Source organism: Blastocystis sp. subtype 4 (genome assembly GCF_000743755.1).
Source record: "Blastocystis sp. subtype 4 strain WR1 chromosome Unknown seqid_0009, whole genome shotgun sequence".
NCBI classification, from domain to species: Eukaryota; class Bigyra; order Opalinata; family Blastocystidae; genus Blastocystis; species Blastocystis sp. subtype 4.
In genome coordinates this window covers 1-26,720 of record NW_014569538.1, presented here as the reverse complement: position 1 = coordinate 26,720, position 26,720 = coordinate 1, and the positions used below count along the sequence as shown (strand labels likewise).

The 26,720-nt window shown below is 40.5% G+C and overlaps 10 protein-coding genes across 10 annotated transcripts; 6 read left to right on the top strand and 4 right to left on the bottom strand.

Annotated features, from left to right (window-relative positions):
* Positions 1-146: 146 nt before the first annotated feature.
* On the top strand, positions 147-934 carry JH06_1727 (hypothetical protein; the record flags this gene model as incomplete). The annotated part of the gene is made up of 6 exons (XM_014674447.1): positions 147-295; positions 324-417; positions 448-621; positions 649-745; positions 784-842; positions 875-934. The coding sequence occupies 6 exons, from the start codon at positions 147-149 to the stop codon at positions 932-934; spliced, it is 633 nt and encodes a 210-aa protein (XP_014529933.1).
* Positions 935-1,400: 466 nt separating this feature from the next.
* Positions 1,401-6,547, top strand: JH06_1726 (V-type H-ATPase; the record flags this gene model as incomplete). Its single annotated transcript, XM_014674446.1, has 12 exons — positions 1,401-1,464; positions 1,496-1,617; positions 1,647-1,706; positions 1,737-2,394; positions 2,425-2,633; positions 2,700-3,179; positions 3,210-3,525; positions 3,556-3,895; positions 4,016-4,154; positions 4,191-4,587; positions 4,618-5,376; positions 5,409-6,547. 12 exons carry the CDS (start codon positions 1,401-1,403, stop codon positions 6,545-6,547), a joined length of 4,683 nt encoding a protein of 1,560 aa, XP_014529932.1.
* A 411-nt stretch (positions 6,548-6,958) lies between these two features.
* JH06_1725 (peptidyl-tRNA hydrolase mitochondrial) lies at positions 6,959-7,607 on the top strand (the record flags this gene model as incomplete). Its single annotated transcript, XM_014674445.1, has 4 exons — positions 6,959-7,145; positions 7,178-7,300; positions 7,331-7,452; positions 7,482-7,607. The coding sequence occupies 4 exons, from the start codon at positions 6,959-6,961 to the stop codon at positions 7,605-7,607; spliced, it is 558 nt and encodes a 185-aa protein (XP_014529931.1).
* Positions 7,608-7,663: 56 nt separating this feature from the next.
* On the bottom strand, positions 7,664-8,839 carry JH06_1724 (CAMK protein kinase; the record flags this gene model as incomplete). Its single annotated transcript, XM_014674444.1, is given in 6 exon segments — positions 7,664-7,746; positions 7,777-7,972; positions 7,985-8,331; positions 8,362-8,482; positions 8,514-8,765; positions 8,792-8,839. 6 exon segments carry the CDS (start codon positions 8,837-8,839, stop codon positions 7,664-7,666), a joined length of 1,047 nt encoding a protein of 348 aa, XP_014529930.1.
* A 644-nt stretch (positions 8,840-9,483) lies between these two features.
* On the top strand, positions 9,484-13,669 carry JH06_1723 (ubiquitin carboxyl-terminal hydrolase; the record flags this gene model as incomplete). Its single annotated transcript, XM_014674443.1, is given in 18 exon segments — positions 9,484-9,577; positions 9,609-9,642; positions 9,683-9,871; positions 9,896-10,112; positions 10,146-10,229; positions 10,275-10,372; positions 10,403-10,574; positions 10,605-10,704; positions 10,735-10,797; positions 10,827-11,145; positions 11,182-11,742; positions 11,794-12,193; positions 12,224-12,333; positions 12,363-12,848; positions 12,890-13,100; positions 13,130-13,318; positions 13,334-13,448; positions 13,479-13,669. The coding sequence occupies 18 exon segments, from the start codon at positions 9,484-9,486 to the stop codon at positions 13,667-13,669; spliced, it is 3,633 nt and encodes a 1,210-aa protein (XP_014529929.1).
* Positions 13,670-13,761: 92 nt separating this feature from the next.
* JH06_1722 (hypothetical protein) lies at positions 13,762-14,498 on the top strand (the record flags this gene model as incomplete). Its single annotated transcript, XM_014674442.1, has 7 exons — positions 13,762-13,858; positions 13,890-13,950; positions 13,983-14,076; positions 14,110-14,167; positions 14,198-14,241; positions 14,272-14,307; positions 14,340-14,498. The coding sequence occupies 7 exons, from the start codon at positions 13,762-13,764 to the stop codon at positions 14,496-14,498; spliced, it is 549 nt and encodes a 182-aa protein (XP_014529928.1).
* A 2,906-nt stretch (positions 14,499-17,404) lies between these two features.
* Positions 17,405-17,976, bottom strand: JH06_1721 (hypothetical protein; the record flags this gene model as incomplete). The annotated part of the gene is made up of 2 exons (XM_014674441.1): positions 17,405-17,684; positions 17,714-17,976. The coding sequence occupies 2 exons, from the start codon at positions 17,974-17,976 to the stop codon at positions 17,405-17,407; spliced, it is 543 nt and encodes a 180-aa protein (XP_014529927.1).
* A 1,115-nt stretch (positions 17,977-19,091) lies between these two features.
* On the top strand, positions 19,092-20,291 carry JH06_1720 (hypothetical protein; the record flags this gene model as incomplete). Its single annotated transcript, XM_014674440.1, has 7 exons — positions 19,092-19,130; positions 19,162-19,247; positions 19,278-19,680; positions 19,711-19,811; positions 19,888-20,082; positions 20,113-20,182; positions 20,226-20,291. The coding sequence occupies 7 exons, from the start codon at positions 19,092-19,094 to the stop codon at positions 20,289-20,291; spliced, it is 960 nt and encodes a 319-aa protein (XP_014529926.1).
* Positions 20,283-21,836, bottom strand: JH06_1719 (hypothetical protein; the record flags this gene model as incomplete). Its single annotated transcript, XM_014674439.1, has 6 exons — positions 20,283-20,543; positions 20,574-20,679; positions 20,706-21,022; positions 21,053-21,179; positions 21,212-21,718; positions 21,751-21,836. The coding sequence occupies 6 exons, from the start codon at positions 21,834-21,836 to the stop codon at positions 20,283-20,285; spliced, it is 1,404 nt and encodes a 467-aa protein (XP_014529925.1).
* An 815-nt stretch (positions 21,837-22,651) lies between these two features.
* Positions 22,652-25,572, bottom strand: JH06_1718 (hypothetical protein; the record flags this gene model as incomplete). Its single annotated transcript, XM_014674438.1, has 10 exons — positions 22,652-23,326; positions 23,356-23,530; positions 23,561-23,816; positions 23,847-24,288; positions 24,310-24,414; positions 24,444-24,506; positions 24,538-24,973; positions 25,004-25,191; positions 25,222-25,374; positions 25,405-25,572. 10 exons carry the CDS (start codon positions 25,570-25,572, stop codon positions 22,652-22,654), a joined length of 2,661 nt encoding a protein of 886 aa, XP_014529924.1.
* Positions 25,573-26,720: the final 1,148 nt, after the last annotated feature.

The window sequence follows — 26,720 nt, the reverse complement described above, 5'->3', positions numbered from 1 at the left end:
TGGTTTTCCAAATCGGTATATGTAATTCCAGTTCTTTACAATACAGGAAAGTGTATTATAGCATTCTAAGACGACATGAGGAGAATGTTGACTATTCTTTAGCAAATAACGATTCTTCAGTCTCATTTGTTGCAATAGATGCGGAAATGGTAATCAAATGTTTGTTTGTTGAGTGTAAGGTATATGGTATCAATCATCTTCTGGTTGCCTGTATGAAAGTCATAAACCGCGAAGAATCTGGAAAGAAGTTTATTTCGGGTGATATGAATCGAGAGATCATTTACTCCTTGTCACCGTAGCTGTCTTAAGGGAATATGACGTAGAACCAAGAATCTAAAAGAAGCATTGAATTTGTTTAGTGCAAAGGCGGATTGTTCGTTCGTTTTACTAGTTAGTCTTGATAGTGGAGATGCCATAGTAATGAAATGGATTTGAGTCGATATGTAGAAGTCGTTTATCGAGGAGAATCACCTCCATGAGGAAGAGAGGGATGATGTGTTGAGTAAGGTAAAGCCAGAAGCAAAGAAGAACTCCATCATTGAGCATTTTGGAATCACAGAGAACGAACTTTCTTTCTATTCCCTTCCAGACCTTGTTCAAATGGGAGTTGCGATGAAGAATGTATAGTTTTGTTTTTGTTTGAAACAGAATGGAAGAATCGAGTCGAGCACTGGAGAAGAAACAGCAGCAGATCGTTTTAATGCAAGTCGAGCAACTCTTGAAGAGAAAGTTGCAATCGCTAAAAGTATGTCAAAATCTATATTCATGACGAATAGAACGAAGAAATTGAGATTCAGGGAGACTTGAATGCTTTAAGACGTGAGTTGGAAAACCTGGATCCTGTAAATTGGAGTTGAATTGCTTATGATTGTAGAATTCTGTTCACACGACTGTGACTGAACAAAGAATCGAGTCATCCTATCTTTCGATCTAGATGTTGTCCATTTAGTGTGATTGCCCCATTGTATAATATTATCTGAATGTGTTTGTTGATACTCTGAATCTCTAGTCACGACTTCAAGTAGTGAAGAAGGAAAAATAGAACGAAGCAAGCGTGACCGAGTGGTCCAAGGTGCTACGTTCAGGTCGTAGTGTGTTCGCACGCGTGGGTTCGAGTCCCACCGCTTGCATTTTTCTCTCAGTCTTCTATTGAATCGATGACTCAGTACATCCAAAATTACCAAGAGGTTTTGTACTATGATGCCGTCTATGCCTTTGCAATCAAAGACGATTCTGATGCATTGTCTGGAAAAGCCGCAGTTTCGTTTCTAAGGAAATCGAATCTCTCTGCAGAAGATATTAAGAAGGTTAGATCGATGTAATCCTCTTTATTGTAGATCTGGGTCAATGTATTACCATCTAAGTCGCTGCAAATCGACAAAGAGTCCTTTCGAAATGTGATGAGATGTATTGCCTTGGTCCAAGAGGGATACGATCCTTCCAAAGATTTGTTGTCCCGTTGTGGTGTGTATTGATTCTATTGGATAATATTCAGTGAATAAGAATGTCAATTTTGCAGAATTGGATGGTATTCCTGTCTTTCAACCTGTTAACCGTTCTCTGCGTCGTTTTGCTGTTCAGTCTTTTAATAAGCTTTCATCTGGTGATTATATTAATGTATGAGGTGTTTGTAGGCTTTGACCTAGGGAAAGGTTTCTGTGAACTACTTAAAGGACTTCAACTTTGACAAGGATACTATTAAATCTGTTGTTATAATATTAAGAAATGAATTATAGTTATGGATGTTCGTTGATTTCGATTCCAAGTTGAAAATCACCCAAGAACAATGGGAAATCTACATTCTTCTCGCTGCCTACATTAATCGAGGTCATCGGTTCAGCGAGTCGTTATTACTGGAGGCGCTTCAGCATCAACCTGAAGTGTTGGCAAAGCCTTCAACAGGTGCTGAAGCGATTTCTTCTAGTGAGTCTATGGACTTATTACGAATGAATGAGGAAGAAACAGTGACTCAGCCTGTGGTGTCAACACAATGGAACTGGAATATGATGAGTCCTCAACAGCAGATGATGAGTCCTTCGCAGATGGCAGTGAATGTTCAACAGCAAATGATGAGTCCTCAGGTAATGAGTCCTCAACCATCAACAATACCTCAACAGATGTCAAGTCCACTTCAAGTAACAATGAGTCCTCACCAAATAGCAAGTCTTCAGCAGCAGACGGTACCTCAGATGGCGAGTCCTCAGCAGATGATGTCAGGTCCCCGTCAAATATCACCAAATACTCTACAAGGAATGTCGAGCCCTCCATCTCTACCAACAAGCCCCTTACAGGTACCAGAACAAGAAACAAGGCCACAACTACAAATGCCACCACCTCCTCCGCAACCCTCTTCTCTCCCTATGAGTCCTCAGCAGACTCCATCCATACAAGACTGTATTTCTTTCCTCTCCTCTTCATTGATAGGGGTGCATAAGGCAGAGATCGTCTGGACTCGCTTTACTGATCACATTCTTCAAACCCTTCCTTCGCTTCCTCTCTCCTTAAAGGATACAATCCGAGAACTTCGATCTCTTCAAGTGGATGTTAATGAATTGAAACAGGCTGTTTCTGTGTTGTTAGCGGAAAATCCAACACTGGATTCAATTGATCTTCCGGTTCTCAAACGGTTGTTGGTGTTACTGAAGGATCCACACACTGAGCCTAAAAGACCTTGTAGGTAATGGAGATTGGTTGATAAGACAGTGTATCTATGTGATATTCCATCAATTCCATCAGATCAAGCCTTCTGTGAACAAGCTCAGACGGCTCTAGAGCGCATTCGAAGCGAGATTGAGAATGTGAAAGCCCGTTCTATGATCGCTTCTCCTCCATCCCAGCCTACTATTCCAATCCACCTTCTGTCACCATCACAAGGACCATCACAACCACCACGGCCGCTTCTCCAGCCAGCACGTATGCCCTCTCGAGGTGATATGCCTCCTAAGAAGGACTTCTATGAGAATACGAAAGACCTATTTGAGTCTCTGCTACGCAAAGGCGATTTGCGAGAGATCCAACAGTTGCAGTCCTATCTCACGGTCCAGGCTCAGATTCGGGACCTCATGAACCAGCACGCTCCTATTGAACAAATTCGTCGTCTACAGAAGACCATTCCGAATCCTATTGAGATCATGAAGATGTATACATCAAGAGAGCCTGTTCCAGATACACTGAATGAAGTGAGATTGAATGGGGAGTTTCATTTATAGTTAAAGAAACGATTAGATGCCTGTGATGTGAGCATGACTGAGTATACGAAACGATTTATTCCTGAAGATCCTGTGATATTCGTGGAGATGAATAATCTGAACACATACCTCAAGTTGATTGACAAGCTGTCGTTCTGTACAGACATAGTTGAATTGGCTTCAGTGAAGGAAAATGCGTTGTTCGTTCAGCATTGGATGAAGATGTTGTTGGAATGTCGGAAGATACTGGAAGAATGCCAGCAGTGGATTGATGGAATTGAGGAAGATATTCGCAAAGAGGTTTTACAAGATTCCAGAGTTCGGACGTGGATGCAAAGTGGGAGTCCAGGGGAATTGTGAGATGTAGATCTACAGTGGTGCATTCGGGTTGCTCAGCGTATTGATGATACGATGACGATTATTGGAAATGAAATGGAAGGTTACTTTGAGGAGTGTGAAAAGATATACAAAGATATTGTTATAGTGTATAATGAGGCGCAGAAGGAGGATACAACTCGAATTGAGTACAAGAGACTCGACTTTGATTACCATGATAAATGTACATGTCAACTTTGTCTTCATGCTTCCAGGAGTGACCGAAGCATGGGAAGCTTGCTGGGTCGCAAGTATCATCCTGAATGTGCCAATTTGTGGATTACTCGGATTGAAAACGTGGTTCCTGTTTTTGTGGCAAAAGAGGATTCCTTGTATTGGTTTTGTTTGTTGAATCATGTTACTAATTTCCCGGTTTCCTCTTTTTCCACGATGTAAGAACTCCATAAAGACAAGCATTAGGTGGGATTAAATAATGAATTGTAATAGATTAGGACCCTAAGGATGCCTGAAAAGCTTTTCCAGTGGCTTCGCTCAAGCGACATGTCTTACGTGAAGATGCTGATTCATGAGTCAGCCCTTCATGATTTCGTTGACAAAATCGGAACTATGAACAATGTGCAGTTTACGGATGTAGGATGACGTGGTTTGGAGGATTCTTACTCCTAGTTGAACTACGAGCAAACGGCTGCTCAGAGACGTTATGTCAGTTATATCCGACGCTGTGACGAGATGGAACGCCGTCTGGAGTACTTCGAGAAACAGCTCCACAAATTTGGTCTGGAGATCGAAGATAACGGCGAAATCGGAGATTATCTGGCTACAATCAAGGCCAATAAGGCTATTACCTCAGAGCAATTGTTGACCTCTCTGGAGAGTCTGCTGGAGGAGAATGAGAACACACTCAAGGAGCTTGAGAAGTACAACATCGATTTGACTACTCAGTACAACGTCAAGGTTGAGCAGAAATTTGTCTTGGAGCACGGAAATAAGTTCTTCCGCAACGAAAATATCGCTGTTTCGGCGAAGGATATTACAACAAACGAAACACCGGCAGATCGCATGGGTATGAGTTCTCGGGACTTGTGATGCGTAGAGAGAGGAGGTGATGCGATCCGATTTGGATACATTACTGGTGTGATTAAGATTGATGATAAGGTTCGTTTTGAGCGAATGTTGTTCCGAGCCACACGTGGCAACTGCTTAGTGCGTTTCAGTGATGTGGAGATGCCTCTGGCAGACCCTGAGTCTGGTCGAGATGTGCATGTCTCTGTGTTCCTCATCGTGTTCCGCTCAAGTCTGATCGAGTCGAAGGTGCGTAAGATCATTGATGCATTTGATGGTCACGCCTACAATATTGCTGACTTCAATGATCCTATGAGTGTCCGATCTGCCTATACTCAGGTAGTGTCTGAGTTGGAGGATTCAGAGCGTGTGTTGAAGGTCAATATTGACAAGTGTGAGGAAGTACTTCGTAAGGTCGCCCATTACATGCGAGTGTGGGAATGGACAGTGAAGAAGGAGAAGGCTGTATTTGACGTGTTTAACAAGTTCCGACCTGTCTCTTCTGGTAACATGTATGGTGAAGGATGGGTTCTTACCGAGTCACTGAAGGATCTGCGTACAGTGATTGATGATGTTCATCGAGGTAAGGAGAGTAATGGATACTTGGAAATTATGCAGAAGCCTTGGCCAATGCCTCCTACTCATTTCCATACAAATGAATTCACAAGTATCACACAATGTGTGGTAGACACATACGGAGTACCATCATACAAGGAATGCAATCCAGCTGTGTTTACTCTCGTAACCTTCCCATTCCAATTTGGTATTATGTTCGGTGATTTAGGTCATGGTAAGTAATGATTATTGATCATTCATATTAAGCTCTCTTTATCCTTCTTGTTTCAATCTACTTTATTGTCAATAGCAAGCAATTGAAGAAGAACGGTATGAATGAGATTATTAGTATGATCTTCTCGGGTCGTTGTATGCTCATTCTGATGGGTATTTATGCCATGTATGTGGGCTTCCTATATAATGATCAGTTCTCAATTGGTGTGGATTGGTTCGGTAGCACATGGTCTTTCCCTGAGGGCCAAGTCAAGGGTGTGTGGAATGGAAGAGTGTATCCTATGGGTCTGGATCCTGTGTGGCATGACAAGGAGAATTCTCTTTTGTTCTATAACTCTTTCAAGATGAAATTCGCCGTTATTTTTGGAATTGCTCAAATGATTCTTGGTGTGGTTCTGAAGTTTATGAATAACGTTTATATGAAGAATTGGGTGGATTTCTGGTGTGAAGCTGTTCCTCAGATGCTCTTCATGTTAACCTTTTTCGGATGGATGATTGTGTTGATTGTAATGAAATGGTTGATCAATTGGGATGTACGTATGGCTCAAGATGATACACCTCCATCTCTGATTAATACTTTGATTAGTTTTGCGCTTCATCCAGGTCAAGTGGATGATCCTCTGTTTGAGTCCCAGGGACAGGTTCAGTTCTATTTGTTGATCCTGATGGTGCTTTCAGTCCCTTGGATGCTAATTATCAAGCCCATTATCTTGTCAAGACGGGCTAAGAAGCATCCTCACCAAGAGGAAGAATCCGAATTGATGAAGAATCCTACGTTGCCTCATGAGGAGAGTCACCCCACTTCCTTTATGGAGTTGTTGATCTTCCAGGGTATTGAGACTATTGAGTATTGTTTGGGTTGTATTTCACATACTGCCTCGTATCTCCGTCTGTGGGCTCTGTCATTGGCTCACTCCCAGTTGTCTGAAGTGTTCTGGAATAAGATTCTGCAGCCTGGTCTGGATTCCGGCAATCCTATTATGCTGTACATTCTCTTCATCTTCTTTGCCCTTGCTACACTTGGTGTGTTGCTTGTTATGGACGCTTTGGAGTGTTATCTTCACGCTCTTCGTCTCCACTGGGTCGAGTTCCAGACAAAGTTCTATGCTGGAAAGGGATACAAGTTCGCTCCTTTGAACTTCCACGACCTCCTTGTGGGTGAAGATTGGTAAGGAACATGTTTGTTAACAAAGACAAGACTCAGAAAACAATGATACAGTATAAACTATACAGAACACGATCAATGCGAATCGCAGCGAATGGCTCTAGTCTATAAGAAGAAAAATGTAACAAATACTCGGAGTGGACGCCATGATGTGGATTTCTGCTCATCTACTATATAAATACATTTTCTATAATCGTCTCCTGTCCAGTAATTAGGGAAAATACGACTACGAATGAGTAGAATGATCGGAACAAACTATTGCTGAGATGAATCCCTGTTTCTTCTCCAACCACGGACTATCGTATCAACATCACGGATATCCATTCGACGTTCCAAAGGGTGAATATGAGTGACCAAAATAGGTCCCCCAACTGATTCCAGAAATACAAAACACTTTTGTCACCATTAGTATCTCTTCATGGACGCCGTATTCCTTCGTGTAATTATATTGGCATGTCTTGGATTCCTCTTATCAATCGGTTTAGGAATTTTTATTGGTTACAAGTGGCATGAGAAGCAAACGATAGAAGACGATTCAGATTCCGATTACTCCGATAGTGATACAGAGGATGAAGAAGAAAGTGATGAGGAAGATGAGGATCCTGGTGATTTGTGTTTTGGTAGGTTTAGTATCTAGATTTCAGCCTAAAAATGGTTCTATGTGTTCGTAAAGACCTTCCAATGACAAAGGGAAAGGCTTGTGCACAATGTTGTCATGCTGCAGTGGGGGCAGTAGATCGTGCAAAACGAAATACAAAGGGTATTCGAAAAAGGGAATAATAATCTCTAGACTTATATCGAAGTTGGAAACGAAGTGGGTGTAAGAAGGTCGCTCTTTCCTGTCCTGATGAAGAGACCTTTTATAACATCTGTCAAGAAGCAGAAAAGTGCGGCATAACGTATTATGCAGTGGTAGGTTGAGGTCTGTATCTTTCATATAGCGTGATGCCGGAAGAACGCAATTGGAACCAAATACGTTCACTGTGGTAGCATTGGGTCCAGATCGAGAGGAACGGATTGACAAGATTACTGGAAGAGATGGTTTGTACTCCCTGAAACTTCTGTAGGGACATCTTTTAGTTGAACCGCAATTGCGTGTGTTTCTTATAAACAATCCAAACGATTATTGTACATAGGCTTCTTTGCATAGATCTTGAAAGCAGATCCGATCTGATGGGTTCTCAACAAGCATCTTCTCTAATAAAACTACGACTCAACAAGCTGTTACAATCATACCTATGGAATCAGGACTAGCATTCGCTTCAATTAGAGAAGGACGGATAGAATCAAATCCATCATCTTGGAAAGCAAGAAAGAAAGGATCACTAGAATTGGCAATGTCAAAAGGAGTCTCGCCCACAAGTAAACAAAATAAAATTATTCCTAAGCTCCAAATATCTGCCTGTCCCGGCCGATACGAATCCTCAAAACACTAATTGTCAACACATCCCGAGAATGCTACTTCCGGAGCCATGAAGGATGTATTTCCTTTGCATGCTCCATCCGCAGAAATAGATCGACTAGTAGAGATAGGAATCGCTTGTTCGAATCCTGATAATTTGATTACAATCACAGTAGAAGAAGGATTATCAGAATTAGCTTGCAATTGCAATAGAACGGTTTCTGTACTCAAATTGCAATGATAGTATCCACATCGAAGAACATGTCGATAAGCGTCAATAAGCTGAGAAAATACCTCTTTTTCAAGATGTTGAGTTCGGATCCAATCTTTATAACATTCAATATCTCCATTCACGATCTCCATCACAGCAATAATGTGAGTATCTGTTTCTAGCATTCACAGAACAGACAATTTCATACCTAGAAGATGGTAAAGTTTCACAACATGGGGATTATCTCGTTGATTATTCAGATCTGATTGAATACGCAAAGCACGTTGGTAATCCTTGTCGTCAAATCGCAAAGCTTCACTAATAGAAGACTAGAAGATTAGAAAAGATTATTAAGATGACCTTCCACATCAGAGAGACAGCAACAGGAGAAGTAGTTGGATCAATCACATATCTTCCATATTGCTTAATAACGCGTCGGGCTTGTTTGGTGACACCGACACGAGTCGTATCAATGACAACGTCAGGAAGATAGAAAATACCATTAGCACAAAGAATCTGATGACGAGATATAGAAAAATGATTGCGAATATAAACATGTCGCGTTTTGGCAGGTAGCAGATGTAAGATAGAATCACCCCGTGAAATCATATTCTAATCGTGATATCCCTTTCACAAACATACTTCATCATATGTTGAATCAAACGACAAATCAGGAACAGAGTCATTGACTAAAGGTGAATCCAGGATGCTAACATGTACAGCTCCGACTAGGACTAACAGATCGAGATTTCGAATGCCAAGAACGGAAGAGATGGAGAGCACTGGACCAACTAAAAGAACTTGGAGCAGAAATCGAAGTGAGACTACTGAGACTAGTATTGGACTGACTAACTACTAATGAGGACTTGATCCAAAAGCAACCAGGGAGATAACCATACAGAGTAGAACCAGAACTATCCTTTCCTGAAGGAGAGGTATCAGATAAAGACAACTCTGGAAGAATCTGTCCGACGGATCTTTGCCTCTCAGAAACAGATTCTTCTTGGATGCACTACAATATGACACAAAAGAGAAGATATACGCTCATATAATGGCAAAGAATACAAATAAGTGTTGATTGGTCGAACCAAAAACAAATAACGCGTCAGAAGCAATTCAATTACACATTATCAGATTCCCGCGATTCTTCTAGTTGTCAAAAACTATCTTATTCCCATGGTTGAATATTTGTGGCACTCTCAGTTTGCGTCGCAGGCAAATGGCACCATGGACAAAATACACCAGAATTTTGCCACTTGTTCAAAACCCATTTATTCAATAAGTATAATTCAAAAACCTATTTGGCTAGTTGGATTCCATAAACAGAGCGATGTCTGTTTTATCGGGTATCAATAAGAAAGATACTGTAGGGTTGGAGATAGCTGACTGCTATCATCTAAATTACTGCATCTGTCCGCAAGAGGGTTAGTCTAGTAATTCTTTATGATTTATTAGGTCATCGAAGTAATTGTAATTGCCAAGATAATCCGTACTGTTTGTATGGTTCCATTATTTAGTCTCATATGTAGATATAACATTGGAGAAAGTAGTACTCAATTTCTGGTTGAAGAATTGGATCGTGTAAAGGATGCTGTAACTCACATGATCCGAGATAGCGATATTCCAATGGGCTTACTAAATGCTCATAATACCTGTTATGTCAATGTATTACTTCAGTGTTTATTCCGACTTCAGCCATTTAGGAAGCAGATGTCCCGGTTTTATGACTGTATCATTTGTAGAATGTCGGCCAGGACAACAAAATACGATTCTGTCCTCTACAATATCCAGAGGACTTTTGCAGAAATGTCACTTTCAAACAGTCATTTCTATTATCCCAGTGATCTTGTCATTGCACTGGGAATCGATCCTCATGTTCAATGTGATGTTCATGAGTTTTTCGACTCGTTAATGGCTACTATCAAAAGTTCTCTGATAGAAGAGAACCAAGAACCTCTGGTTGTACAGTTAGGTTGTTGAAATGACCACTAGCAAGAGATTGATTCTGTAATTACTGGAGAGCGATTGCTTTGTCGATGTTGTATGAACTGTCATCAAGTGTTCTATCGTCCTGATGTGTTTTCATTTCTTGTTGGCATGTTTGAAATGCGTCATGATTAGGATTGCCCTGTAATTAACTCACCTCGTTTGGAAGATGCTCTTCAAATCCAATTCACTAAGGAGAAGATGGTTGGAAGTGAGCAATATTTCTGTTCATCGTCTTCATTAGTCCTTTCATTCATTTCTAGATGTAATCGCAAGTGTGACGCTGAAGTTCTAACAAAAATCAAACGACTTCCCTCCGTTCTAGTACTTCGATTGCAGCGACTTCAATATGATCGTGGAAGTGGAAATCAAATGAAACTGACAAATGGAGTCCAAATTCCACTTGCCTTCGATTTTGCGAACTTCAGTAATTTGGTCTATTTTTTTCTTGATCATGATCTTTAGGATCCTTCTGTTACTGTATCAGACTATGTATTGGTAGCTGCAATTCATCATCATGGAGATCAGGCAACACGTGGTCATTATACCTGTCATGTCCAATATCGTTGTGTTCTATATATTATTTGAGTGATAGATAATCGATGGTATTTGTTAAATGATAATGTTGTGGAGGAGATTGCTTGTCCCTATGTAGATGGTACTCATTCCAATCAAGTTTAATCATAGTCAAATCACATCCATGGAGACCTTTCAAACAACCGAATATGTCGTTTTCTGTTGATCCTATTGCTTTTCATGATATTACGAAGTCAGATAATATGAAGGGTGTGGAAACACAGTCATCAACATTGTCATCACTGAAGCGAGAAGGAGATGGGTTATCAGCACCAGCAAAGCAATCACGATTGAACAAGGATGTCTCTGAGAGTGAAACTCCTTTGAAACCAGAAGAGACTACTGTAACAATGGGAGGTCCATTATTGGGAGGAACAAGTCGAAGTCGAAGAATGGTAACAAATAACATGACTGTCCAATCAGCCTATATGTGTTTGTAAATACTGAATATGGGAATAACTCATAGTTATATGCGACGAGATATCTTTGAACAAGAAGAAGATGAACAAGAACATGTGATTACTACTAATTGTCTCCGTCAAAGTGATTTGGATTCAATATTTAGTGAGAACAAGAATAAGGAGGCATCAATTCAGGAAGAGTATCATACACTTCTCCAGCTTCGATCAGATCTTTCAAAGCGATTGGCTGCTTTGAAGGCTCATCCAATTCAAACACGAGACTTTACCTCGGATGTGTATATCCCAATAAAAGAGTACCAGAGATGGATTCAAGGTACTGAACTGATTCAGAAGGTAGTTGCGATATTTGATGCCAATCCTGCTTTAAGAACCCAACCGAAGCTTCGACGAATGACTGCGGCTGAAGAAGAAGCTCAGAGACAACTAAATCAAACCGATGCGGAATATGTTGAAATAGATCAGCCTGAAGTAGTTCGTGTTGATTCAGATAGTCTGATTACGAGTATCATTCAAATATTGAAAAAGAATCTGAAAGAGAGATTACGAGTGGATACGAATGGAGATGAGGAGGATTCAACGAATGTGAATTCTTGTACTCATGGAAAGTTAGATCCAATATGTGTGGATTGATATTCACTCTAATTATTAGTCTTTAGAACACATTATAAGATAGTTTCAGCTCCGTTATTCGAGAAGATGACGAATTTGTCTAATCAGCCGTTTCATTCTTTCAAATATGCTACTGGATACTGTGATTTGTGTGCTGAGAGATATAACTCATTCTTACGTACTTGTGTGGCTCAACACCAGTCTCTTTCGCAACTTTACAAAGCCATAGCAGCAGTTGAAGATAAATATTCGAGACGTCAATTAGAGTCTGATCAAGCACTTGAGCGCATGGAGCCTGGATGTGCTATTGTTAGTAGTGCCTTTGTAACTTCGTTGAAAGTGGCTGTACGAGGAAGAAGACGTTTGCTAGCACATCCTGATCGATGTACTTGCCATCAGTGGGTGGCAAATCAAATTGAATTAGAACCAACCAAGACATTGTTATGTGTAGGAGTGAGAGTAAATCATGAAGAGTAGGAACATGGTTTGCTAAAACAGTATCTCCGTCGAATGGATACGTTGGTAGTACCTTCTAAGACATGGAATATGATTAGTGTATCATTTCCTAATGCTGTGAAAGTACCCTTGTAAGTATTTAGTCATGCCTTCGAATTAGAACGATCATGAGTTGTGATATATGTAAGCGTAAGCGAGCAAAAACTTCTATCAAGCCCTCAACACCTGTTCTTCCTTTGAGTCCTATTGTGAATGATAAATTGAAGGAAGAGAAGATTCCTCCACCTCCTCCTTGCATTCGCTCTACGATAAGAAAGCCTTTGGTCCAACCAGTAGTTCCAGAAGTGCCCAAGCCAGCTCCCTCTCGACCCATACCTAATATAGCATCAGGAGTACTTCCAGTTGCACCTCTGCTAACAGCTCCTCCTCCTCGTCCTCCTCCCCCTCCACCCCCAAAACCGAAATCCAGTTCGAGAGGGCAGCCGGTAGGCACAGGATTTGCACATGGAATGAAATTGTATGGAGAAATAATCAACAACACATTCAAAACATCCAATTACTTCATACCTAAATACTCTAGTGAGTTACGTTATCGTGATGAATTTGAACATATAATCTTATTTAGTCTACGTGAACGACGTACTCTGTATGTGTCTGAGGTCTGTTAATGATCAGAGTCTCCAGTAGTTACTTCTCCGATAACCCTTTCCTTGATGATGGATGTTACTTCTTGGTGGATGGTGAGTGGATGCAACGCTGGAGATCCTGGCTTCACAGAAAGTTACCATATGAAGATATAGGACCAATGCGCTTCTTGTCACTCTGTCCTCATGGTGGACTTCTGATTCCAGGGTACATGGATCACTTCATCTTGGGTAAGTCCCCTGTACCGTGTGCTGTAGATATTTGGGAGAGAATGAACGATAGGCAATGAGTGAGAAGAAGTGTATAGAATTGGTGAGTGAAAGAGAGATGGAATTGTTACTCCAGCATCATCCAGTGGTAGACCGTCTTACTGGGTTCTATTTCGTATCGACGAATGTGAAATACCCTGAACTGCGATTTTTCCCTGTCTTGTGCTTAGCATGTCAGACTCGTGAAGTGAGATTCTATAAAGTCAGTCATAAGTAGAGACAGAGATATGAAGGGCGTTTAAGATCAGAACCACGTCAATATATTGTTGCATTTGGATTACATGGCATGTTAACAGTAACGAAGGAACGAGATGTGCTGCTGTCTGAAGGAAGTAGAATAAGAATGGAGTCATTTGATGTAGATGTGATTATGACACAGCTTTCACCTTCTTGCTCTATTGAAGAATGGAAAAAGGCAATTGGTAAGAGATTGAATATTGATCCCAAATCGTTTACTCTTGTGTCGAGAATGAAACGCATCGAAGAACAACATACTATCCGCCACTATGGTATCACCCCCGAAATAATGATTTATATTGATTATCATAAGTAATCTGTTTTCTATAAGGAAACCAAAAAAGGGACGAAATTTTGGAGATCAATCAGAATCACGTTGATTCCTCAATAGGAAGCATCACTGATTCTATGGATCGAAGTTCGGGGGATAACGATTATCTCCCCATGAATGACGAGTTCATACCTCCGACCAACTTTGCCGTCATTGAAAAGGGATTGTATCGAAGTACCTGAGTGTATTCGAGTTTATTTTAAAGGTGCTTTCCCTGTAAAACGGAACTTTCCCTTCATACATCACTTAGGGATCAAATCAATTCTGTCTCCTCTTTCAATTGTTCCTTATTGTTTAGTGTATTGGTTCCTGAAGAATATCCGGAAGATAGTCTCAAATTCATGAATCGATTTGATATCAAGCTGTTTAAGTATCCGCTAGTTGGTAACAAGGTAAGTCCGATCTATTTCGAGATAATTGAATAGGAACCTTTTACAGAGATTCCTACAGATATGGTCGTAGAGATGATGCATCTCATTTTGGGTACAGATACCCTCTTTCTTTGATTTTCAGATACCCGGAATCTTCCTATGCTTGTTCACTGCAACAGTGGAAAGGTATGTATTCTCCTGAATAGTTATTTTTAGCATCGAACTGGCTCTGTTGTTGGTTGTATTCGTCGAGTAGGGACGTTCGGGTGAGTGTAATGAACTAGATTCAGGGATGGTCCTTATCGTCGATTCTCTGGGAGTATCGGCTTTACGCAGAGCCAAAACCTCGGTTTATGGATCAGCAATTTATCGAACTTTTTGACATTAATCAGATTAACCCAGATCATCGCTATTTGCCTGACTGGCCAGGCATTTCGGATTAGTTGTACTATGATCAGTTTATTGTTTTTGTTCCAAACATGACAAGAATATTGTATCTTCTTAAGACACTCTGTCAAGGCTTCAACCAATTCAGTAATCACTTTGTAGTCATCTAGATCATTTGGGATGTACTTTTTGATCCTCTTCAACATTCTATCATCTCACTCAATCATACCAAGCATACGATATTGAAGTGGTTATAGATGGAGAACTGACTCTTCCAGAAGAAGGGTGTGAATCAAGCCAACTCACCAAATGATCTGGAAGATAATCAAAGAGACGAATTCGTTTATTCTGATTAGTCCATTGAATAGACTCCTGAACAAAAGCTTGTACCGTAGAAGTTAGTTCATAGATACAATCCTTCTTCTCCTCTTCATTGAGTTCCTGAACAGAACTACGACAGAATCGATCTCCTTTATCATCCTTTCCAGCTAGGAAATGTTGACATCCTCGCAACACACTGAAGAAGGCTGCAGACATTCCAAAGGCCTGATATGCCTGTTGCCCGGCTTCCAAATTCATATTCAAACAAAGCTTCACAAACTTGGTACGCTGGTGACGAGTCTGCTCATCAATTGGAGTTGTTACATAATCAGGAATTGAAGGAATAACATAAGATTTCTATCCATAAAGAGAAAAGAGAATAATTACCCAATCAGGATACAGATAGATAAGTGGCGGAATTAGAACAGTTTTTGATATATGAAGTTGGGCAGAAATGCCTGCAATTATTACAATGTGTTCGGCTTCCTCGACTGATTGGACTTGGGACTCTGTCAGTGGGGTTCCATACTCCTGAGCAATGGACACATAACAGCCTTGAGTAATAGGAAAAGGATAATCCTCCAACTGAACGGAGGTCGATACATCCTCAGCAGGAATGGGAAGTGAATCCGTACCTTGAAGAATCAGTTCAAGGAGTCTATATGAGAGAACGTGATCACACTTACTTCTGTGTATTGGTCACAAACTGAATGAATGAAGGTATCTCAGCTACTTGACGAGTCTCCGAAGCAATTGCCTCAGAAGCATATGATGCCACTCTATCACTCAAATATCAATCACAAGAAGACATTCGCCAACAGAAACGAGCAAAGGCATAGCGCCGCGAAGAAGGAAGTAACCCTAGCACTCGCAAAATATAATTGAAATCAGAACCATCCAATCGATTGAGCTTGTTGACAATAATTTGGACGAAAATGGTGTAAAATAAAGACACAGGGAGATAGATACTGAGTAACGAGATATAATTGGAGTGAGGATGCAGAGAAATTTCCTGCAAATTTCTCCAGTTATCTAAATCAATGGAACTAGATATCAAAGTTAAAATAATACACGAACAAATGTTCATTATCGAAACGAATGTATTCCACGGGAATATTGAGATAAGCAAGATAATACTGAACTGTGTTTTCTGTCACATTATGGATTGTGATACGTGAACTACTGTTCAGTCTCATATTCATTCTTACTTGACAGCCATAGAGAGTACTGTTACAGCACGTACTTGACGAATCAGAGATAAGGCAGTTTCATTCTCATTGATGTCTGCTTGGAGAAGTTGACAAAGCAATAAGGCATGACCTGGAGATGCCAAACCTTTCACAGTAGTGATGATTAATTCTTAAATTCATCTCTGTCTCTATTCTTACCCCTTTCAGATTCCTTCAAGGACCCTTCAGTAAGAGTGGAGACAAGACGTGTCATTGAAGACAGAAATTCCTTGAAAAAGTTGTCTTCCACATCTAGGGAAGACTAGTTCCAAAAGAATACTCTGAATAGGAAGTTGAATGATCCATTGAATGAGAAATGGAATGAATGAACCTTCTGAAGAAGTGGGATCTCCAAATTGTTTGAAAAACTTACAAAAGAGACTCTCATTCTCAAATAAGGAGTCCAGAAGCAAGGTGTTCAGAATAGCACGGGATGCTCGTGACAGAGAAGAAACAGGTCGAATTCGATATGGGAATGACTAATTTTATACCAAATGAAATGATTACTGGTTGAATACACTGAACCCATTGAGCCAAATCACGATACGAATATTCACTTGATGATTCTGTTGAAGGAGACAAAACGAATTGATCTTCAAAAGCCTTCTGCCAACGAGGAATCTCCTCCTCATGAAGTATATGATCCTCTCTTGAATAGGGTTGAGGTGATCGATTCTTCTGCTGATCAAGAAGAACGTAATACCATGAGATTACTGTTGTATAGTAGTCTAATTGTCGTAATACGTCTAAGAATCATCTTATCAGGCATTCATTACCTTCATTGGAATCTGTCAGCTCTACATCCTTTGTCTCCAGTTCTTGTTCTCCAACATTAAATTGACAGGCTGTAGCCAACTGGTGAATCTGATGAACACACATCTCCACAAGTGCTGTGTAGGAGTGTGTTAAGTCGATCCCACAATCAAAACAGTCTTCAAGGAGACGTACATACATACGAGGATCGTGAATGTGACGAATCTCATCACGGATCAAATCTTGAGATTAGTTAGAAAAGCCATTTATACTCATGATTTCTGTACACTGTTGAGACTGTGTTGCAACCAACACACTCTTCTTCAAGAGTCGGATCACAGAGTTCTTATGAATCAAATCATGTTGTTGAATAAGTTCTTTGTCATTCTGAATGGAATCCAAGGTACAGGTGAATTGGATTCGATCACACTTCGTCCTTACAATTCCATCTGGTTCCTTGATATCATAAACAATGAATTCCCCAAGTGAACAGGAGACACAATGGCAGCTAAATAAGACTGATTGATCACATACATACGGATACGGGAAATGTCTGTTAAAAACACGAGAGAAAGAAGGAATACGATAACCCTCAAGAAAGCAACGATTCTCACTAAAGAGAAGAAGAATTGGTATATCTAGAATCCGAGACTGATATGTTAGAAGTGAATGTGTCCATAGACACTGGACATCACGATAACTACAATAAATCTATTGTCTCTAAGATACCCTTTCCACATATGAAGAATCAGATTTGAATGGAGATCCAAACACATCACTCGACTCAGAGAATCACTAATTACAGCATACTGTCCCGAAGGACTCAGCCACACATTCATTGCATCTCGCTTGGAATCGACCACTTCAAATTGCTTATACACGGTATGACTGCGAGGGATTGGAGTCTCCGGTTCTGGTTCCTTTTTACCCCAACCCCATCTAGCATTCATAGTACTTTGAATTCCTACCCAGCTAAGTTACGAACAGCCCCATAAATCGACTTTGCCATGCTCACAGCAATGGCTCCAACCGATAATCCAGAGGAATCACGAGATATCTGATAGGTACAGAGAAGAGGTTGAGAACCAATTGCTAATACCTCAAATGAAGTAGGTTCTGGAACAGAAGGAGAATCCGGAGTTGAAGTAGATGTCTCTGATGTCTCTGAGGAAGTTATTTTGATTCGATTGGTAGGAGTTGCGATAACAGAGAGACTGATCTGTTGAATCATCTTTTGACCAGAGAGTTTGTAGCGCTGTTGTGGTATGGATCCGCATTCTACACTCTGGAGATTCTGTAGATCAGTACACTCCATATAGGCATGAATATTGGAATCAACGGAGTATTGAAGAGCAGTGTGCGGAATCTTTACGAGAATGGAATCATCTGAGAGAAACCAATAGAACTAGACTTGATGAGATATGAAATAGATACCTGTTGAAAAGAGAGGATCTGAATAATAGGACCCATGACCATATCCGAAAAGAAAATGACCCGGTTGAGTGTGCAGTCAAGACTATGGATCAGAACTATGTAACACCTCAACATGTAGATGTTTCCCAAAACAGTCCCCAAAAGAAGTCTCCCTGAATCAATAAATATCAAGGAAGTAATAGTTTCATCTGTTCGTTGACACAACCCTGATTGAAAGCAAATCTATAATCATAAATTTGAAACAGTTTTAACGGTATTATCCATATCGATCAGAATAAGAACATTCTTATTTGCAACAGCAATCAATGAATCAACAGGATTCACAGCGCTAATTGTATCCTTGTCATATATCCATATTTGATTTGACTATGTCATCACAACTGAACATATTTCATACGATATCCTGAAGATTCTCATGGAGTGAACTCCTTTCTTTCAAGATAGAGTTCAGTTCTGCCTTTACCGTGGTATAATCGAAGGAATGGTAAGACTTAAACTGGATATCCATGCGTAATAAACAGTGAAACAATAAAGAGATAGAAAACCGTGGGTCCTCCAATCCCTTGATAATCAAAGATATTGTATCATTGCACCGATAATGCGAAAAAGCATTCTCTCGTAAGGTTTACTGAGTTGCATTGATGAGAATATGGGGAATCAAACCTCATCAATCGCAACTACCACAAGAGTTCCAAGTTTTCAATTAGCAACGATGAAAGTGAAACGTTGATCCACTCCATTATTTCGTAGTCTTTACAGAATATTGAATCGATGGAGGAATCTGAGAGTACTTTCTTGTGAGTCGCCTTCATTGTAGAGGAAACGGTGTTCACAGTGTTTCGGGTGAAAAATGTGGAAGATTCAGAAATCTCTCTGGATCCGATTCACGATGTCAAGACGAAGGAGTATAATATGGCTTTTCAAATCGCCTATTCCACAAAGAAAGAAAAGGTACCGTCTGGCCTTTTGTTTTTCACCATAGAACACGAGGGAGAATCAGGACAATGAAGATGAGATCTTTATCAAGGAAACGTCGTCTGCAGATGATGCAGTATTTATTGCTTCAGTGTATGAGAGAATCAGAAAGGTGATGAGTAGACTAGATGGCCACCAAGGTCGGGATGCCGCAGAATATGTTTGTGACACGATGTTTGATCGGATTGCTGGAACTCTTCTTACGAATCCTGAAGATATTCAAACGGAGATCAAAACTGTTTTTCAAGATGTAGATAAGGAGTATTGTGAAGAGAAGGCCATTCAATTACGGGAAATCCTGTTTCCGAAGAAGAAATGTTGTTTCCCTTCAAGAAAGAACATGATCGAACCTCGTCAGCGTAACCTTGGCTGTGGATGTGTCCTTACTCTCCTTTGTATTCATAACAATCAACTCATTTTAGCTGGTCTGGGAGATTGTGGGATTGTGTTTAGTTCTAATGGGCATGCTTGCTATTCGCTTCTTCGACACAATCCCAATGTTGGCTTCGAGTATCAGCGTATTTGTGTAAGTTCGATTGAATAGTGTCAGAGATAGTCTGCTGGAGGTCGCGTGATTAACAATCGTGTTGAAGATATGCTAGGCGTTTCGAGATCAATTGGTGATATTTGGTTCAAAAAGTCATATCGAGATCCGAAGTAAGAAGAAATGGAATTGTAATGATTAGATTACTATTGTCTCCTGATCAAGATATCGTCATAGCAGAACCTGAAGTGGAGATATATCCACTGTCAAAAGGTATGGGGTAGTCTTCAAATGCGATGTAGATTTGGAATTCTGTATTATTGCTACGGATGGCTTATTTTCAATTATTTCGTTTCAAATGGCTATTAATATAGTGAAAGAGTGTTTATCCCACGGGAAAACTGGAGAAGATGCATGTGATGAATTAGTCCGAAGAGCTCGTTTGTAGTGAATTATAATGAAGATGATGGATAGAAGAACCATGGATGATATTTCAGTGATTATTCTCTTCTTTCATGTTCATAAACCAAGTAATACTGAGGAAGTATGAAAGAAGTCTATCTAATGTGTTTTCTGTGTATATTTAGTTGTATCTTGTTCCTGAAGAACAAACAGTCCGATTCTTTGTTTTAACTAAATGTTCTTTACTCTGAAGAGTTCTCAGCAGGAGAACTGATAGTAGGTACCTCAGATTCAGGGAGAGGCTCTTCAGGAACTGGAGACTCATCAACAACTTCAGTCTCTGGAGTACTTTCCGTGGCTTCTTTGGTAGCTTCTTCAGACTCAGCATCCCTCTGTGGCTGTGAGAGATTGCCATAATACTCAGGATGAGCATCAACACAATCCTTGAGTATCATTGTGATCTCTCCACAATTCTTAATGAAAGAGTCAGCATCTGATTGATTCTAAATTTCATTCCTCAAGTTCATGCTCACAGCCAGAATACACTTCTGCCACAACTCGAAGGGTTTGAAACAAGGTCCAGACTTCATAAATACACACCAGCTACACTCTCGATCATTCTTTGCTTCAGTACACCTTCTATTAACGTGTAATCACAATCCTACTCATATTTCTCACAATCCATTCCACGGCCTGTACACAGCTTTCCTTTCAACACAATTCCTTCGTTTCTTAAATCCTTCACACTCACATGAGTCACAGGATAGGAATAGTATCCTTCCACCTCCACATTCTCAACATTATCCTTTGGAACATATGCATTCATTGACTCCTCAATCAACAGTCCATCCATAACAGCACGATCAACAAGCAGACGACCATACACAGAAGAATAAGCTGAAGTACGATCTTCATCATCACAAGAAAGAACGATATGAGGATAACGATAGCATGATTCGACATTTCCTATATCCAATACCAACTATAATGAAGCCAAATTACAAAGACATACAACCTGGGCATGCTCATCTGAAACCATCGCTATCACTTTCATCTCAACTTCATCTCCCATCACAGGACCATATTCATTAACATCTTCAGGTTTTGGATTGTATGCCAACGTTACCTTTCGCTGAGGTCTAGAAATGAACATTTGTTGTGACAACCCGACTTGTAATTACGAGTAGCAGGGAACTTCGAATCCAGCATAGTAATTTCATCTCCTGAAAGGAAGACAGAAACCTCCTTCACTCCTTCCCACCAAGGATGATACTTCTCTTCCTCAGAAATGGATACCTTTTCTGTTACAGGAATCGCTTCAGTCGTCGTCTCCTCAGATGTGGATATTTCTGAGGTAGTCTCTGTTACTTCAGGTACAGGTTCGGTGACTTCCGGGACAGTCTCCGTTACTTCGACTTTCTCCTCAACTACAGGTACTTCACTAACAGCAACTTCTTCAGAAGGAACCTCCGCAGGAACGACCTCGGGAGTTTCAGTTGGAGGAATCACAGGCATCACGGGTTCTGAAGGAACTAACTCCTTTGCCGCCGTCAACTTTGCCATCTTTTTCGCCTTTCGATTTCTGTAAACGGCTCTGCAACCATAGAAAGTACCAATAGCAACAACAGTGAATCCAGATAGGCCAATTGTCATTCTCTTGCGAACAGAAATATCGTTACTAGTTCTCATTCCACACAGTCAATTGCATACACAAGAGCGAAACCACGCTTATTAACAATCGGACGTGATGCAAAACGATTACATGTTCTGGCTGCAATACTAGCAGTTCTGTACATCGTGTATTTGGAAGAAAAATGAAAAGTGCGTAAATCGGTTCTATTTCCACTGATTGAGAATAGGAACAAGTTCTGGAGTCCAAATATAGGAGAATAGTACTTTCACGGGAATTATGGTCAATGAAGAAACAACAAAAGATCATTTAGAATATCGATGCAATTCGCTTTATTACGTCATTTTTATACATTTGGCACTCTTCAGATCTTTTTCTTCCTCGATCCCAGGAAGAAGGATACACTGGACGGTTGTGCCTGTTCACCAAGACTGGAATTGATTTAAATAAGTGTTCGGAATGATGATATTTGTTAACTGTTGGTAATACCATCCTTATTGACTCATCCTTAATCTGATTCGAATACCTTATATATGATGAAATGGTAGAGTACCCTTACTTTCGATATTCCTTTGAGAAACAACATCGGATAAAGTACTTCTCTCTTGTAGATTCTTGTTTCCTCTCTTTCCACTTACTGATCACACTAGCAAACTCAACTTGTTTATCTGGAGTGGGGATAGCAACCGTTGAACTATCTTGAGAATGAGCTTCTGTTTTACTTGTTTCACTTTTGATCTCCTTCGTTGAAGGAATGGAAATCTCATCTTGTCCTAGATTAGTTCCAATGTTCTCATTTTCACTCTTATCCACCTGACTCTGCTTTACCATGTCGGTACATACGATATTCACATCATCATTGTTCACAACCCCACTACTCTCGTTCTTATTAATGTCCTCATCTCTCCCTCGAATGGTAAGCAGATTCCTTCGCTTCTTCTTCATAATTGTGGAATGGAGGGAAGATGTTCAACAAACAAGTTATGATCTTGTTTCCTTCTCAAACGCATCCATTCCATCCTGAATGGCCTTCTTTTGGATATCTTCCTCCACTAATGTGGGGCCGAAACAACGCTCATATCCAGTCTTCACAACCTCTTCAATCATATTTCGAAGCTCTGTAACATCCATAAGAAGTGCTTTCGACATCGATAACACAAAAGCCAGATTAATGATCACATTGTGGTACTGATACTCAAAGATGACATTTGAACGGATCTCCTCGAGAACATTCTTCACAAACAACTTGATAGTGCTTCCCACCACATCCATCATTGTTGGCTTCAACTCCAGGGGTAAAATACGAATTCGAGACGACATAGCCTTCTCAATGTAACTGAACATTTCACTCTCTTCTGCTGATATTGCTTCTCGTGTTACATGCAGAAGAGTCTCTAATGCTGGTGCACCCAACTCTGTGATGGCATCGACCACAGCATCGTTACAGTCCTGGAAAGCCGTAAACATTAATTGGAGACTATGGATGGTAGAAGAAGCCACAGCGGCCTCGAGATCAGAGGCATTCAGCACATGCTCGATGAAATCATCTGTCATCTGATTGGCACAGAGGACACAGAAGCAACGCAGCATCGCATTGGCAGCATCATTACTCGCTTGAATCAGTCCGGAGATATTCATTCCCAGAGTCAACCGTTCCTACGATTAGACCAGTTGCGAATAACTACCTGATTGATTGATGAATCCTCTGGAGTGTAGTCAACAAGTACCTGCACAGTAGACTTGATCACCGACCGACTAATCATTCGACATCCACTGAACAGACCAAGAGCACAGCGAGCACTGATGTTGAGTTGAGGAAGCTGCTGCACGAGAGCCTCGTTAAGGAATACTGTCTGCTTTCTATTAATCAGACCCTCAGCTCAATATTACTTGCGATCTGTGTCTGCCAGCAACACAGAGTTGTCGGTTCCATACAGTAGAGGATGCGGTGTATTCTGAATCTTCAGAAGCAAACCACTCAGCCATAAGATCGTCTGTTGGATCTGAGTATAGAAGTACTCTGTGAAGAGAGCAAGAGAATCAGGAACAGTCATCTGTAAGAGAGATAAGAGACTATGTAGACGCTCAACAACACGGTGTAACAGCATCTCGGTCTGACTACATACATACTTACCCACTGATTCCACTACTAATCAAGAACCACAGTTGTTCCTACCAGTATCACGTGGTTCTTCCTTCACTTCAGGGGCAGGTGCTGGCTGGGGAGCTACTTCATTCGATTCCTCCAGATTGATTGGTCCTGCACCAGGGACTGGAGCAAGACCTGTTGAAAACAGATCATCCGATGCTGGCTGTATGGTTTCAGTGGCTTCAGCAGGCGGTTGTGCAGCTACAGAAACCGGCTTAGGAGCCATCCACAAAGGTAAGGCTTGAGCCTTGGTATCCGCAGTCTTAATGACTTCAGCCAGCTCTGAACGTACCATATCAAAGGATCCAGCCATCTGAGTCTTCACAGTATTCTTGATAAGTGTCTGCATGACAGGCAGAGTGCCAGTATTCCTGACAATATTATCAACCTTCACCACATGCTGATGTAGAAGGTCTAGAGCACTGCGGATCTCTCCAAATGGAGAGATGGCATCGTCTTCTAAGACATGCTAGGAATGAGACTCTATAACCTTCTTCACCTCATATGAGACATCAGAAGAGATTCGATCAGTAACAGCAGCCAAATACCTTTTCATCAGATCTTGTGTGAAGGCAATGAGAGATGTTTGTGATGACTTGTGTTAAACAGTTCACTATTGCTTACCTCATTCTCTTTGAAAATATCAGTATATGCCACAGAAACATGAATAAGAAGATCAATGAACTCCTTACTATCATACTTGCATCTAATCACATACCTTTTCAATCATTGACATGAACTGAAGCAAAGGATAATCATTTGTAACCCTTTGCTTGGCTCGAACACTCTCTACTTCCTGCTCACTACCACTCAATGCAATAATCTCCTTCTCATCCTCACTCAAAGGTTTCAACTTCTGATACTTCTCAATGATATCATGGAGATGAGAACGATGATAGTTCAAATAGATAGTAAAGAGATCCTCTGTAGGATGGCCCAACTTCATAAGCAAACGGACAAAATCTTCCAACTGAGTCATACGAATATCAGGCTCCTGGATAGCAACAAGCATTTGAGATTTGAGCTTGTTCATAATACTATCAGCTGCTTCTTGAATAGTATTAAAGGACTTAATATGACGGTAATCATTTAACACTAGTGTTGAGGAGGTGTAGTAATCCACAGCCTGATCGTATGCCTCCAACTCAACACAACTAGATATGAACCCAGTTATTGACATTTACCGTTGTAAGCGAGATGGAAGATCGAATAGGAATTGGAGCTTCTTAAGCAGTCGCTTTACACTCACCAATTTGTCCACTTTGGTTCGATTTGCATCAAGATTGCTGCCAACAGTATTGCTCAGTGTCGTCACCACCTGAATCTTCTCAAGAAGACTGGACATTCGAGTTTCCATGTCACCTACATTTTCCTATACTTTAAGACCACTCCCAGGCCGTACCTGAAGCGTTCGAACAGTTTTCGAAGCACTCATAAACCTGCTGTAATTTTCATACACCAGTTTCTGCATGTCCGAATCCAGTTGCTTCGCCTCGGATATAACACGAATGTTCGTCTTAATCAGATCTGGGAGAGACTGCTCTTTAAGGATTTTCTAGACGTAACTCTCAAAGAAGAATGATACAGGAATAAACTTGTCTTTGTCGAACACCTTACTATCCATATCGTAGTAATCATCTTCCTTCACTTCATCTCCGGTATCAGTTCCGTAATAATCCTGGAGCATGGCACGAATGTTATCCATAGCATGATCCTCTTCACCCTCTGACAGTTCGTTTTCTGAAAACGACATGATCGATTAAATGGAGTTAGATACACAGAAAGTATCAATTCTAAGAAGAAATCGGAATAGGTGTTGGACATATTGATAATTAAAGAATCACCGTACGTTTGTTGATGGATACACAATTTCGCGCTTAATACGAATGTATTCCAACAAAGAATGCTTGTTTCAACATAGAATCAAGATGCCTCAGCCGAAGTATCGGCTACTTGGATAGTGGTTTCGGTTGACCTTGAGGGAGGCAAATAGAATGAGAACATATCATGTTTACATAAAGGACAGAGACTATTACGACTAGGTGTGAGAATGAAAAGAGTTGTGTACTGAATCCATTCATCAATGCAATTCTTGTGAAAGACGTGATTACAAGCTAGAAGGCACTAAAACTCACAAATTAAGATGAGTTCTACAACAAGATCAGTAGGGCGTGCTTTAAATTCTTCAATGCATATCGGACAGCAATCATCTTCAGAAAAGTCTTCAAACTCTTTGAGCTAGATTATTATTTTTGCAGTCTATATACCATTTCCCAACTTACTGTGGTATAGCATTCTCTTGTGTCTGCCCTCGAGAGTGATGGAAACACTCTAGAGACCTGGCGCGATCTGAATATAACTTGGAGAGTAAGTGCAAACGGTTGTGGATGTCTGTGACAGGACTGACATACTAATACACAACATTCAGCAAAGAGAGCTATGAGTCCGACTGCAAGAATACCTTGTAATGAAACGCTCTATCGTTCATACTAACGACAATTACAGCGGAAACTGGGTCCATAAAAGTGAATGAAACATGACGATGGGATATAATTTGGGGATATAGAATACATGAATAATACAGCTAAACTATACAAGACAGAGAGTTGAAGATCGGTACTGTTTGATGAAATAGTACCAAAAACTTGCATAATCGATTACCAGTGATTTATGAATAAAGGATACGAGAAAAGAATTGATGCTTACTACTAACGATGAACTATCCCCAATATCAATAGAATAAGTTTTTGAATAGAATAGAATTGTAGAGAGAGAGTAATACACAATACATAATCATATTCACATACCCTCTAATGAGGAATTGGGAAGAGAATATGAAGAACTCATCAGAGGGTAGGATGATCCATTTGTCTCTCGCATTTCATTGTTCTTACTAAATAG